Source organism: Sapajus apella, unplaced genomic scaffold (genome assembly GCF_009761245.1).
Source record: "Sapajus apella isolate SASKATOON/1434 unplaced genomic scaffold, GSC_monkey_1.0 scaffold65, whole genome shotgun sequence".
Taxonomy (NCBI): Eukaryota; Metazoa; Chordata; class Mammalia; order Primates; family Cebidae; genus Sapajus; species Sapajus apella.
The window spans coordinates 6,877,778-6,893,700 of NW_022437005.1; the positions used below are offsets into that span (position 1 = coordinate 6,877,778).

General features: G+C 41.2%; 1 protein-coding gene across 3 annotated transcripts in view; it reads left to right on the forward strand.

Annotated features, from left to right (window-relative positions):
- CFAP61 (cilia and flagella associated protein 61) overlaps positions 1-15,923 on the forward strand; it is a 298,730-nt gene that overhangs the window by 109,134 nt on the left and 173,673 nt on the right. For 2 of the 3 annotated variants that reach the window (XM_032248119.1, XM_032248120.1), the window contains exons 14-16: positions 2,825-2,951; positions 8,483-8,560; positions 13,970-14,176. In XM_032248119.1, coding sequence (XP_032104010.1) covers positions 2,825-2,951; positions 8,483-8,560; positions 13,970-14,176 — 412 coding nt within the window. The remainder of the gene's footprint in view (positions 1-2,824; positions 2,952-8,482; positions 8,561-13,969; positions 14,177-15,923) is intronic. The other variant, XM_032248121.1, reaches the window with a different exon arrangement.

Sequence of the window (15,923 nt, forward strand, 5' to 3'; positions counted from 1 at the left end):
GTACACATAAAAGAGGTTAAGAACCTCTTTATTAAGAGAAAATAGAACTCAAATCTCTATTACTGGGATTTGAGTAGGAGAGTCGTGTGATCTGACTTAACATTTGATAAGCATCAGTCTGGCAAATTGGCGGAGGATGGCTTGTCAGGGACAATGGCAGAAACATGGAGAGATGCTAGGATGCCGTTCTAACAACGCAGTAGAGAGGTGGTGGAGGCCGGACCAGCAGTGGAGGTCTTGAGAAGTTGTTCCATTCTTAGATGCATTTTGAAAGCAGAGCCAGCCCAAAGTTAGGCTGAAAGAGAGGTGTGCAAGAAAACAGGTGAAGCCAAAGGTCTGGGCCTGAACCAGGGGAAGGATGGAGCTGGCGTTACTTAAGACAGGAAAGACAGCTGTCTTTGGAGGGCTTTGGAATGGAAACAGTGAGATGACACTTACCCCAAGTGTCATCTTTTCATTTGGGGGATGTAGTGTGCTTTAGCTTAAGTTTATCCAGATCTTCCACAGTATCTTAAGTCTGTTGTCTGACACCAGTTTCTGAGAGAGGCATATTAAACTCTACCAATGTGACAGTGAACTTCAAACTCTTCTCATAACCCCGTCAATTTTTTACTTCAGTATCCTGAAGCTATATTGTTAGGCATCTACAGATACGGTATTGCTACATCTTCCTAGTGAACTTTTACTGGTATTATCAAATAAAGACCTTTTTCTCATAGTGATTTTTGCCTTAAGCTCTAGTTTGTCTGATATTTATACAGCTATGCCAGTCTATTTTTTTGCCCTTAGTTGTCATTCCCTTTTCCTTTCAGTTTTTTAGGCATTATATGTATTTTCTTAACAGCTTTATTGAGATGTAATTCACATGCCATGCAGTTTACTCACTTCAAGTGTACAATTCAGTGGTTTGTAGTAGAGTTACAGCATTGTGCAATCATCAGCTCTATCTGCTTCTAAAACATTTGTATCACCCAAAGGACACCCTGTGCCAATCAAGCTGTCACTCCCATTCTCTTCTTCCAGCCCCCGGCAATCAGTAGTCCACTTTCTATCCCTACAAATCTGCCTATTCTGGACATTTCATGTAAATGGAATTACACAACACGTGGCCTTTTGTATAGGGTTTCTCTCACTTCGCACAATGTTTTTCAAGTTCATGCATGTTGGAGTATGTGTTGGTATTTTATTTTCTTTTATGGCTGAATAGTTTTCTGTTGTATGTGTAAACCATACTCTGTTTATCCATTTATCAATTGATACGCATTTGGGTTGTTTTCTTTTGGGCTGCTGTGAATAATGCTGTTATGAACATTCATGTAATTCATGTACAGGTTTTGCGTGAATATATGTTTTTAATTTTCTTGAGTATTTTTCTAGTGCTTTTGTGGTCTTGTTTGTCACATTTACATTTTTCATCCATTAAACTAGATTTTGGTGTAAGGTGGTCATATAACAACCAAGTTCTTACCTTTCACTTAAAATTGCTCCTAAACATTGTTAAGATGGTATTAACTGTTCATATTTTTACCAGTTAATTATAGATATTGGTCGTTGCAAATATGATACTTTAAAATATGGAAGCATGCATTGCAATTTAAATACAGATATTCACTACAGTTAAAAGTTGAATAGATTAGGATATTTTATTGTATCACCATGAGGCAATAAATTGTCATTGTCATTTATATCATTTATGTCATTGTCATTGAATGCCATTGAATGGCATTGTCATTTACGTCATTTATGTCATTGTCATAAATACCCTAGCAACTGAAGAGAATTCACTACAAGGCCAGCTACATAATATATAGGACCCAATACAAAATGAAAATGTGAAGCTGTGGTCTAGGGTAGTAGTCAGTCTTTCCTTCCCGTGAGCTCCGACCCATGGCAAACAGGCATCCAACCAAGGGCCTGCAACCTCTGCACCAGGATGCACTAAACACCTGGGTGGGGGATGGGTAGGAGGTCCACACTGAGCTGCCAGCCAAACACGCCATGGCACTGCCTGCCCGGGGTGGGAACAGCCACCCCCTTGGTCTGACCAGAGACTCCATGGGTTATGTACCTGACTCATGAGCCTCTCTGTACCCTTGTCCAGGAACCTCACTGGGTGTTGGCTGAACAGGAGCTTCCCCAACCAATGCAACCAAAGTCACTCCTGGCAGAAGGAGGAGGCAGCCTTTGTGAGGCAGGAATGGGGAGGCTCTCTAGGGCCCAGGATGCCAGGGGCAGGGAACGGGTAGGAGAAAACCATCATGGAGAGGCTGCGGGGAGCACATGTGTGCAGAGGCTCCAAGGCGCCTGATATGCTCCATTGTGTCACTCAACTTCACTTAAAAACATGAAGTCAAAGATAAAATTATTAAGAATTTTTGAACAGTAGCCTCAGGACAATAAATTCTGAGTGTGAGGCTCTAAAAGTTCACAGCCCTGTGCTGTTCCCTGGGTCCCACGCTCACGAAGCCAGCTGTGGTGCAATGTGACTTCTTCCTAACATAATTTAAAAATTTGAAGGATTTTGATTCTGTGTATGAAATAAGGCATGGTGCTATTTTAAATTAAATGTATGTAAAATATCTCTGTGTTGTCTTTGGTTAATGGTATTATCAGTGATATTTACCTTATTCTTCACACTTTTTTCGTGTCTCAGGTTTGTATAATGACATGAGTTACTTTTATAATTACTCAAACCCCAATGTGATATGAACATACTTTGCTGGATATTATTTTATGTAAGTGTGATATGTTACAATTCTGTCTCATTGGGGGGGAATACGTATTTAGTACTTTAACTTAAAAATATATTCCTCTCCTTATCCAGGTCCATTAATATAAGATTTGCCACTCTCTTGGATACTCCTGGTGTGGAAAATCTTGTCAGCACCCTCATGTTGGATAAAAACATATTGGAGGACTTAGCCCATTACAACAAGGCTCACAAAGACCCTGTAAGTGACCGACGTGACCAGCCCTCAGGATATGGGGCCACTATGATGACTCATGTAGATTCAGCCCTGAAGCTTCCTTGGATCTGAGTTGGAAAACCATATGGCGGCAGGCAGTGGAAGTAGAGTTAGAATATGGGAGCGAGAGGAGAAAACCATGGAGACTGGAGCTCAAGGAAGTGAGACCATTCTCACTGGGAACCCCCCAGAGGGATCTGACACCCTAAATCCTTCTCATGGAGATAGAAAATTTGGACTTGATACAGACAATCTTTCAAAATGAGATAGATCCTAGTCTTTGGGATAGGCAGGTACAGCATGACTGTGGTTAGGGAAGGGAAGCTTAGGAATGCATGCGTACCTGGTACCCACCTCAGCAGCACTGGGTACCAGATTGAGGGTAGTGGGAATCTATTTGAGCCTATTGGATGATGAGTCTGACCAGACCCTTTTGTTGAGTTGGCTGCATCCCCCAGGATTGCATGGGCTAGGAAAGACCCTGCATGATAAATGTTGGATTCTCTTTCTAGTGTAGTAACACGTGTGTGCTGTGGCAAAAGTCAGGGTTGTGGCAGTCTGTAGGTTAACACTGCTATCTTAAGGGCCATGCCAGTTAATCTAACTGCACATGGAAAGGTGCAGATAGTTAAAGAATATTGTGCATCATTACTTTTTTGATACATTTTATTTTGAAAAAAAAATTATTGGAGTATAACCAATGAACAGTGTGATCAATTTCACAATTTGCCTACACCATGTAACCAGCACATGTTTTAAGAAACAGCCTAACTACAGCCTGCCAGAAGTCCTCCAGTGCCTCTACTCGGGCCTTTCCCTCAGTTAGTACCACCTTGACTTCTAAGACCAGAGATTGGCTATGCCTGGTTTTGAACTCAGCATAAATGGAATCATACAGTTTGTTTTCTGATACCAAGTTTCAAGTTTGTAAGAGTTATTCATATTATAGCATGAAGTATTTCATGACGTGAATATACCACCATTTATTTCTTCATTCTACTATTGAGGTCATTTGGGGAATTCCAGTTATTGGGTCTTTTGGAAAAAAAAATCTTTTAGTAAATTTGTAAGTCATCAGGAGGGAGACACCAAACACCTAAACATAATGACGTATACACAAATGTTTACTATTTATAAAGGCATCAAACCAAACTAAAGTGAAACTTCCCTTCAGCACATGGTTTTTGCTTTGATTTGTCTTGGACTCTTTGTTTCTTCATTTTTTCCCTCATGGCCCCTCTAAGTGGTATGAGCTTGAGTCCTGGTTCTCAAAGTGTTGTCTAAGGAAGCTTGGGGGTCTCTGAAACATGAATTTTCTGGGGGTCTGCAAGGTAAAAACTGTTTTATTCATATTTCACTGTATTGAGATCTGTACTTATGATGCAGAAGCAGTGGTGGGTGAAGCTGATGCCAATGCACAGTGGCTCAAGGAAGTGGCAGCAAATGCCCTAGTGGTCCTGGCGTTCTTTACCATCATCCCAGCAGCTACAGAAAGAGCGAGCCACAGTGGAATATCCCTGCACACCTATCAGAATGACTAAAACAAAAAGTAGTGATGCCACTAGCTGCTAAATGCTGATGAGGACATGGGGAAACCGGCTCTCTAGTGTTGCTGGTGGGAATGTAGAATGGTGTGGCCACTCTGGAAAACATTTTGGCTGTTTATTTTTCTTTATTTTTATTTATTTATTTTGAGATGGAGTCTCGCTCTTGTTGCCCAGACTGGAGTGCAATGGCGCAATCTCACCTCACTGCTCCGCCTCCTGGATTCAATCAATTCTCCTACCTCAGCCTCCTGAGTAGCTGGAATTACAGGTGCCCACCTGTAATTTCTGTATTTTTAGTAGAGATGAGGTTTCACCACATTGGCCAGGCTGGTCTCAAACTCCTGGCCTCATGTGATCTGCCTGCCTCAGCTTTCCAAAGTGCTGGGATTACAGGTGTGAGCCATCACACCTGGCCTTGGCCGTTTATTTAAAAACCAAAACTGCAACCATCTTATGGCCTAACAATTGCATTTGTGGGCATTTGATCAAGAGAAATGAAGATTTTACACTAATGTTCATAATACCTGTTGTCAGCCCAGATATCCTTCAACAGATGAAGGTTAAACTGTGGCACATCGTGTCATGGAATATTACTCAGCAATGAAAGGAATGAACTCTTGATACATACATTGGTTTGGACAAATCTCCAGAGACGTATACTGAGTAGGGAAAAAAAAAAGCCAACCCCTACAGATTGTATCCTCTAGAGTTCCATTTATATGACACTTTGAAGTGACAAGATTTTAGAAATGAAGAACAGGTTATGTGATGCCAGGGGTTAAGGATGTGGGGAGGGTGAGCAGAGAGGGGGAAACTCAGAGGATTTTGTGATACTAGAACTGTGTATTCTGTCTGTGGTGGTGGATGCATAAACCCTTGGAGGGGATGAAATCATGTGAAACTTTATACACCAGACATATACACACACAATTGTATCAATGTCAGTTTCCCGCTTGTCGTATTATACTGTGGTTTTGCAAAATATTATCTTTAGGGGATACTGAACAAAGTGCACAAGAAATTTCTGTTTTATTTATTACACTGCATGTAAATCTACAAGTATGTCAATTAAAGAAAAAGAAAATGAAAAGCAAGTTTCATTAAGGAATATCCTTGAAGAAGCAGCAAAATTATCAACTTTATTAAATCTCAACCCTGAGGCCAGGTGTGGTGGGTCACATCTGCAATCCTAGCACTTTGGGAATCCGAGGTGGTTCTTGAAGCCAGGAGTTCAAGACCCGCCTGGGCAGTATGGTGTAACCTCATCTCTACTAAAAATATGAAAATTAGCTGAGCATGGTGAGGCACACCGGTAGTCCCAGCTGCTTGGGAGGCTGAGGCACAAGAATTGCTTGAACCCAGCAAGTTGAGGTTGCAATGTACAGAGATAGCGCCACTGCACTCCAACCTGATTGCCTGATTGACAGAGCAATACACTGTGTCCCTGCAACCAAAAAAAAAAAAAAAAAACTCCACCCTTAGTATTCTGTGTGGCAAAGTGAGAAGTGCACATGAAGCACTTCTCCAGTGTCCTGCAGCCTGTTTATTATTTCAGGGAAAAGCATTTCTGCAATTATTTTGAGTTGCATGTGGAACCAGCCACCATTTTCATGAAGCACCACTTTTACTTGAAAGAACAACTGGCAGACAAAATAAGGTTTTCTGGACTTGGATAGTTGGCAGACATTTTCTTAAAAACGAATGAGGTAGAGCCTGTCACTCCAAGAAAACAACTGCTAGCATTCGTCCTTTCTGATAAAATCCAACCTTTTAAGGAAAAAAAAAAATAGACTTTAAGGAAACCAGTAGCTGCCATCGTGAGCTTGGCTTCTTCCCAAAACTTAAATAATGTTTTCTGATGAGACTGGTGGTGATATTAACAAATTTGGTGTTTTGATATTTTGTAATAGAATGGGTCAATGCTTGCCGTTTCAGGAGGCCAAGGCAGGTGGATAACTTGAGGTCAGGAGTTGGGAGACTAGGCTGGCCAACACGGGAAAACCTGTCTCTACTGAAAATACAAAAATTAGCCAGGCATGGTGGCACATGCCTGCAATCTCTGCTATTCAGGAGGGTGAGGCAGGAGAATTGCTTGAACTCAGGAGGCGGAGGTTGCAGTGAGCCGAGATTGCTCCATTGCACTTGAGCCTGGGTAACAAGAGTGAAACTCCGTCTCAAAAAAAAAAAAAAAGGTAAAATAGGTCAACACTTGGAAAGTCTGCATAGCATTGTGAGCCACTCTTTTCTAGGTACACAATTCATGCTGTTATAAAAGCATGCTTAAGTAAAATATTCCCTCCTAGGGCAAAATAGACTGGAGAATATTAATACTGTATATTAATACATAAAAAGTTCAGTGATATAGTTTTTAGATTCCACGTTGCAACAAATCTTTAAAATGCTACCACTTGTTGACTTTTGGTGGAGCATCAAAGAAGAATACCCACAATTGTCTGAAAAGATAATTTAAATACTTCTCCTTTTTCCGGCTACATATTGTTGTGAAGTCAGACTTTTTTTTTTTTAACACATCTTATTTTATTCAGATAGCAGAAGTCAGACTTTTTAAAATATATTTCAACCAAAACAGCATATTGAAAGAGACTGTATGCAGAAGCAGACACGAGAACCTAGCTGTCTTCTATTAAGCCAAACATTAAAGAGATTTGTAAAAATATAAAATAATGCCTTTGGGAGGCCAGGATGGGCAGATCACCTGACATCAGGAGTTTGAGACCACCCTGGCCAACATGGCGAAACCCCATCTCTACTAAAAATACAAAAATTAGCTGGGCATGGTCATTGGTGCCAGTAATCCAGCTACTCAGGAGGCTGAGGCAGGAGAATTACTTGAACCCAGAGAGGCAGAGGTTGCAGTGAGCTGAGATCACACCACTGCCCTCAACCCTGGGCAACAGAGTAAGGTGCCATCTCAAATAAATAAATTAAATAAATAAAATAAAATAATGCCATTCTTGACATATTTTTTGGGAAAATATAATTTTTTATAGTAAGACACCATCTCAAATAAAATAAATAATGCCATTCTTGACATATTTTTTGGGAAAATATAATTATTTTTCATGAAATTTATAATTTCATAAGAAATAATTTATAATTATTTCTCATGAAAAATAATTAACATGCAATGTATTGTTATTTTAAAATGAATTAGTAAACAAGTTTAAATTTTGTTTTAATAAAACCAAAATTAATAAGTGTATGCAATTTTTTTTCAGTTTTAATTTCTAATACAGAAAATACTGATTGATATTCACATGTAAACCAGACCTCTCTGGATTTGTCTGTGCACAGGGGTCATGAGATTATAAAATTTGAGCACCGTTGATGTAGAGCTCAAGAAAGCACATTCTGAATAAAAGGACCTGGGATTTGAATGTTAGCTCCATTGCTTACTAGCTGGAGATCTTGGCCAGTTCGCCACACATGCCTTGTTTTCTCGTAAATGAATATAATAATATCACGGCCAGGTGCAGTGGCTCAAGCCTGTAATCCTAACACTTTAGGAAGCTGAGGCGGGCGGATCACCTGAGGCCAGTAGTTTGAGACCAGCCTGGCCAACATGGTGAAACACCGTCTACTAAAAACACAAAAAATTAGCAGGGCATGGTGGTGGGTGCCTGTAATCCTAGCTTCTAGGGAGGCTGAGGCAGAAGAATCACTTGAACCCAGGAGCCAGAGGCGGCAGTGAGCCGAGATCATGCCATTACACTCCAGCCTGGGCAACAGTGAAACTCCATCTCAAATGATAATAATATCTCATAGGGTTGATGTGAGGACCAGTGGACACAGGGAGGGCATTTAACTTGCTACCTCCAAAGTAAGAGTTGTTAGATGTTTGTTCTATTGTTGCTATGTGAACGTGGTTAAGACCTACCCGTTGCCTGCTTACAAATACATTCATAGCTATATTTTTAAGGGTCTTAAAATATATGCTTATCTTTTCAGGATGGAACACTGCTGCAGGCATTTGTAGCTGAAGTTGCAGAACAAATAGTTGGTATCGCAGTGATCACAAATGAAATGGTAAATTGTGAAGTGGATATTAATTTCTTTGATTGTACCTTGTTATATCATGAATTAGCCCACAATGCCCCTTTTGGAGTTCTATTTTTACTTATTCAATGTGAATGCCTCCTTTTTCTGATGGATGTCATCATCGTCTGCCTCTATCCCACTTAGAGGACTTGCAATTCTCCATTTTTTTTTTGCAGTTCAAAATATTTAATATATTACAAAGAATACATGTAGACAATCTCACCCTAAAATCTCAGATAACTTTCTGCCGCCTATACATCTATTAATACATTCCACTGCTCTCCCCAAAGTATTACTACTGTAGTGATACATTTATCCCTTCCAGCATTCGTCTTTGCACTTTATTACATCTATTATGTGTATGTGTGTGTGTGTCAAGTGGAGATATCATTTTATTTTTCCCCAGTGCACAGCCAGCTATTTCAAAGCATTTATTACTGAATAATCCATTCTTTCTCTTTTGAGTTTAAAATGCTGTTTTTACATTTATTACATTTCTATATGCCTATGTCTATTTTTAAACTCTGTCCTGTTCCATGGATTTATCTGTTGATACCTGTTGCATTATCATGTGCTTTTATATCTCATAGGGGAGTATTTTCTCATTTGGTGTCTTCTAAATTTTTTTGTTTTTTACTTCTTGACTATTTCCTCTTCCAAACCTTGTAATATTTATTATTAATATAGTTTTACCTATGCGTAGATTCTATAGAACAATATAGGCAGAATTGACATTAAAATATAGAGCCTTCCCTAATGGGATCGTGGATTGTGGTTTTCTATGTTGCTGTTGTTTAACTTTTTGGGTTCTTCAGATGTTTTGTGGCTTCTTTCATGGGTTTTCTTTGCATCATAATTTTGCTGTTTGAGTTTTTGTTTGTCCTGTGGGTCTACTCTCCACCCTTCTCCACCCTGTTCTGTCCCAGGGAGCCTGACTGACGGGCATAGCATTATGGATGGCTTTGCCTTGGCTTCCCGTTGGGTTTGGTGGACGGAGAGCCCTGACAGAAAGAGGAGGAGACAGTGACGTCAGGTGCCTCAGCGGGCTGATCTCCATTGAGTTCCCTGACATTTCAAGGCAGCCTCTTCATGATGCTCTCCTTCTGGATTCCTGTAACCAGCCCTCCTCCCATGCCACCCTCTTAGGGTGGGAGTAGCTTGCAGTTGCTTCTGCACAGTCCCTACTAGCCTCCTTACACCTGCCCCATCCTTGTAAATATTCCCTTTGCTAAAGCTCCCTCCAGTTATCCTAATTTGAACATATCATATGTTTCCTGCTGAGAGCCTCACCTGACAGTTCTAGACATTGATCATTTATTTCTACATGTTTTATGACTTCTCTTGGTATTCTGAATATAGACTTTTCCTCATATTTTCTAAATGTTTGTCTTGTGTATGGGAAAACTACTGGTGTTTGTATTTTGACCTTGTATTCAATCACCTTTCTGAAATTTCTTTGACCTTAGAGAGTTTTTCAGCTGATTCTCTTTCCTGCTGCAGCATCACTTCCACCATATTCTACTGGTCAGAGCAGTTCAAGGGCATGCTCAGACTCAAGGGGTAGAGGTGGACTTCTCCTCTTGATGGGAGTGTGGCAGAATCACTGCAGAAGAGCATAAGGGATGTCGGATGACAGGTACTGTCTTGGCCATCATCTTAGGATTCTTTGGATAAGAGAACCTGCTGCACCTTCCTTTTTAGTGTTTATACCTTTAGTCTTTTTCCAGTTTTAGTGTATGGATAGAACAACATTGAGTAGTAGTGTTAATAACAGCTGCTTTTCTGGTGTTCTTGATTTTAATGGAATGATTCTGTACTTTCCTCCATTTAGCATAATAGTTGCTCCAGGTTTCTGATAGATATCCCCTATCAAGTAAGGGAAATGTTCTTCTATCTTATTAAAAGTTTTGGCCAGGCATAATGGCTCATGTCTGTAAACCCAGCACTTTGGGAGGCCAAGGCAGGCAGAGAACCTGAGGTCAGGAGTTCAAGAGCAGCCTAACCAACATGGAGAAACCCCGTCTCCACTAAAAATACAAAATTTAGCCAGGCTTGGTGGCATATGCCTGTAATCCCAGCTACTTGGGAGGCTGAGGCAGGAGAATTGCCTGAACCTCAAAGGCAAGAGTGCAGTGAGCCGAGATCACACCATTGCACTCCAGCCTAGGCAACAAGAGTGAAAGTCTATCTCAAAAAAAAAAAAAAAAAAGTTTTTACTATGAATGAGTGTTGAATTTTATCAAATGTGTTTTTGACATTAAGATGTTCACATGGCCTTATTTCTTAAATATTTTACACACTTTCCATTTTTTTAGATTTATTCCTCTTTTTGATCCAATAATTCTTGGAGTTACTTATTCTTTTAGAGATGGTGTTGGGTAGTAGGGTCCCTGAGTTCACACAAATATGAGAAGTTTTCATTGGTCTTCATTTTGTGTACTCATTTGGCTGTGTGTAGAGTTCTCATTTGAATTCTTTCTTTTTTTGAAATGGAGTCTCACTCTGTCACCCAGGCTGGAGTGCAGTGATGCAATCTCACCTCACTGCAGCCTCCACCTCCTGGGTTCAAGTGATTCTCCAGCCTCAGCCTCCTGTAGCTGGGATTACAGGTATGGGCACATACCCAGCTAATTTTTGTATTTTTAGTAGAGATGGGGTTTCACCATATTGGCCAGGCTGGTCTCGAACTCCTGACCTCAGGTGATCTGCCCCACTCGGCCTCCCAAAGTGCTGGGATTACAGGCGTGAGCCACCTGCTCCCGGCCTCATTCTAATTATTTCTCATCAAAATGATAAAGTTTGCCCTCTCATTGTCTTCCAGTATCCGATGTTGTTGATAAATGTAATCTGATACCAATCTGATTCTTGATCCTTTATAAATAAATGTGTGTTTGCTCTCTTTCTTGAGAATTAAATTTTCTTTTTGCCTTTGGAATTCTGAAATTTTGCCAAGAAGTATTTTCTGTCTCTTTTGGCAGTTTTTCTTCTATGATTTCTTTAATTATTTCTTCTACTCCATTCTCCTTTTTCTTAAATTATTTTTTAGGTGGATAGTAGATGTTTTGAATCAATTCTTAAGTGTCTTCAAAATGTTACATTTTACTCATCATTTTAGATTTCCTCAATTTGGTCTTCCAAAGCTCTGATTCTTCAGCTGTGTTTGTTTTATTACCCAAGTATTCTATTGGAATCTTTATTTCAGAGTTCATGTATTTAACTTCCAAGTCTCTTTCTTGTTGTTCCTTTTTGTTCCTTTTTGGTACCAGCTTGTTTACTACATGCAAGATCCTTCTTGATCTGAGTACACTATGTAGGATTTTTTTTTTAATTCTCTGCTATTTCCTGAATAATCTGTCTTCTCTGTAGTAAGTTGTATGTTTCTCTATTCTGGTCTTTTTTTATTTGTCAGTTTTCCTCAAAAGCCTGTCCATGTCATGAGCGAAAGACGAAACGATCAGTTTGGGCGGCTGGCGTGGGTATCCTTGACAGTTCTTGTATGTTTCTCCATGGTGTCTCCCCTATCACTGGTAGTACTCCCGCCCCCTGTCTGATTGGGAGGGGATGGCAGTATCTGACTTCCCCTGTGTGTTTGAATGGAGAACCAGTGGGCTGGCAGGGACCCCAGGTGACCCAAGGAAAGAAAGTTTCACCTGGTGGTAGGGTTTTCTTCCAAGGTGAAACTGCCTTACTTTTTTGTCCCCTATTGTGCTCTCATTAGTCAAAAAATAACTTTTGTTGTTGTTATTTTGAGAAATTTGGGATGGGAAGAAAATTAGATACACATGGCCCATCTGCTATTCTGAGCTAATAACCTCTGTTGGCTCTTTGATTTTTGTTTTTCAGTGATTTCTCAGCCCTATACTTATCACTCATTTTATTTTATAATGAGGGATGCCTCCTTGGTAATTAAAGAAAAATCTTATAGTATAAAGGCCATTACAGGGTCAATGTAGATTGAAAGCTTGCCAGAACTGCCCTAGGGTACTGCCACTGGCCCGGTTACCCTGAGCTCTGTTTCTTCAGTGCTTTATGACAGAAGCTGGAAAGGCACGGGACCTCAAGGAGCTTGGCCACAGATGTCACAGTTTTCATGGATTTGTTGGTGCCAGCCTTGCTGATCACAGAACACATCAGGGTTCTCGTATTCTCCAATTTCTGTTCTTGAAAGTATGCTTTTAAAACAAATTTACCCTCGAAAACAAGGAGAAATATAAGTTGGTGTTTTGCCACCTGCATATGATTTGATTTTTCCTGCATTTTGGGTGCGTTTACTGCTGCTGTAATCAGGGAGAGTCACACTCACCTGGGAATGCTCCCGTCCACCCACACTCCTGACTCCCAGCGTGCAGTGCTGGGAGGTGACACAGGACAGGCTGGCCCAGGGCACAGTTGGCATGAAGGAGATCTGGGATCCCAGTGCAGTGTGGAGACAGAGGGGTACCAGACCCAGCCCATGGAAACAAGAGCAGTGTGCTTGATATTTCCATTACATGGAAAGACATTCACCAGTCCTTTAAATTACCTTCCACTGTAAAAAATATTACACGTCAAGGAGGATAGAAGGTTTAAGAAGTACACATGAATACGGCCCAATTATGCAGTTTTATTATAGGCCAGCCAGCCATATATGCAATCAAAGCATATGACTTGGGGCCAGGCATGGTGGCTGTAATTCCAGCACTTTGGGAGGCCAAGGCGGGCAGGCCAGGAGTTTGAGACCTGCCTGGCCAACATGGTGAAACCCTGTCTCTACTAAAACTACAAAAAAATTAGCCAGGTGTGGTGGTGGGCGGCTACAATCCCAACTAGCTGGGAGGCTGAGGTGGGAGGATCTCTTGAACCAGGAGGCGAAGGTTGCAGTAAGCAGAGATCACGCCACTGCACTCCAGCCCGGGTGAGAGAGCGAGACTGTCTCAAAACAAAACAAAGTGTGTGACTCAGGGGTGACACATTTCCACACTAACAGGTGAATAGTAACGCATCAGAGAGCACCAGTGGCTCTGTTTGCCCGACTTCTGAACTTCTCGTGGGCCCTGTCCCTTGTGCTGACCAGCTTGTGCTCATGTCACCCGGCAGTGGCGCAGAGTTGCTGTCCTGCCACTTGACCAATGGCAGAGACTCAGGGCTCTCTGAGTTGATAGCAGCCGTGAGTGTGGAAGGAGCACATGACAAAACAGTGCTGCCATCCCCCAAAGACAAGTGCTAGAACAGCTAGCACTCAGGAAACATAATTTCTAATTTTAAAAAATTTACCGTGAAAACGAGGTGGCAAATTGGGAGAGAAGAATGCATTTCTTACTATCATACCTAAAGTAATTTTTAAAAGGTATTTATCACAAAATGCATGTAGTTTGTTTAAAACGCTTGTAGAAACCATCCCTTCTGTCTCTTCTGTAGGATGTTGAGTACATTCGGTCCCATTACAACATTGAAGATTTCATCTACTTCAGTCACCACCAGCGTGAAGAACACGGGCACATACATCACTTTGCCCTCAACCCCATTTTCCGGCACTACACCAAGTTTTTTCTGAAGGAGATCCTTCGTTTAGGCTTTAAATCCTGTCTCTACTACCCTGTTTACCCCAAATCCAGAGAAGGCAAGGTAAGACAATGGTGCGGTCCACTCTCCCAGCAGGTCAGTGTTCACAGTGTTGTTGTGTTGGGTGCCACATTTTATTCATTCCTCTCTTGTTGGGTTTTGATTATAACATGGTCTGAATTTCCAATGGCTGTATTTAGTTTGGCCTTTTTCACATACTACAGTGACATTCTGTAGGCTTTGAATTTCCGAAATAATCACAACTAATATAATTAGCAGTACAGTTGGTTGGCTTTTCTATATTGTCAAAATAGAGACTGAAAACCATGTAAAAATGCTCTGAAGAGACATGAAGATCTAATCACTTCTTACGATGCCTGAGTGCAATGCCAACATGATCGTATTCAGTGATTCTATTTTAGAAGACTGACGTGCTATCCTGGCATTTGAAATAAGCACTAGGAACACCCCCACTAGGTGATGGAGAGAAAGCGCAGAGATACCTCATGCTGATGTAACCAGCCCCATGTAACACTTGCCACACTTGCGTGGAGTAGTATTGTGTTAATAGACACGGACCTATTACATGGTGTGTGTATACGTGGTATGGGTGTGCATGCACAGATCGCAAGCCTCCATCTTACTTGCATACCTCCCGTCCTCCTTTAGTGTTCCTCATAGCACTCATTGTCAGCTGAAGTTACCATATTACCCTGAACGCAGCCGTGCTTTTTTCTGTCTTGTTCACAGCCGTATCCCATTGCCTAGAAGAATCTCACACACACACACACGCACACACAAACACACACCCCACACGCTGTCATGCATTCACACACATATACCACACTCACACACTCATGCATTCACACATACACTCATGCTTCCCACCCCTGCCCCCCCCCCACACACACACTCATATACAGAGTCTGGTTGTTCCACAGGCAAGGGCCTATTCCAACTAAATTTCCAAGGTTGTTTTTTTTTCCCTGCAAATTGGTCCCTCAGTCACTGACAACATTGGTCCTCAAACTGATGTAGACTTGAGGGTGAAGGGATTCAACCCCTAGAGTAGGTAGAAGTTGTCCCGTGAGATTCCACTCATGAACTCACACTTTCCCAGGCTCTGCCTAAAGTCTTTGACATTGTCCCATCTCTTCGCATTAGCACAAGGGAGCTAAGAGATCTTAAAATGTGTTATTATTAGCATGTCTGTGTATTAAACAGTCTAGATAGCTCACACCAGCTAGAATGACGATCATTAAAAAATCTGGAGACAACAGATGCTGGAGAGGATGTAGAGAAATAGGAATGCTTTCCCACTGTTGGTGGGAGTGTAAAGTAGTTCAACCATTGTGGAAGACAGTGTGGTTGTGGAAGACAGTGTGGCGATTCCTCAAGGACCTAGAAATAGAAATTCCATTTGACCCAGCAATCCCATTACTGGGTATATATCCAAAGGATTATAAATCATTCTATTATAAAGACACATGCACACGTATGTTCATTGTGGCACTGTTTACAATAGCAAAGACCTGGAACCAACCCAAATGCCCATCGATGATAGACTGGACAAGGAAAATGTGGCACATATACACCATGGAATACTATGCAACCATAAAAAACGATGAGTTCGTGTCCTTTGTAGGGACATGGATGAATCTGGAAACCATCATTCTCAGCAAACTGACACAAGCACAGAAAATCAAACACTGCATGTTCTCACTCATAGGCAGATGTTGAACAATGAGAACACATGGACACAGGGAGGGAAGTATCACACACTGGGGTCTGTTGAGGGGGACTAGGGGAG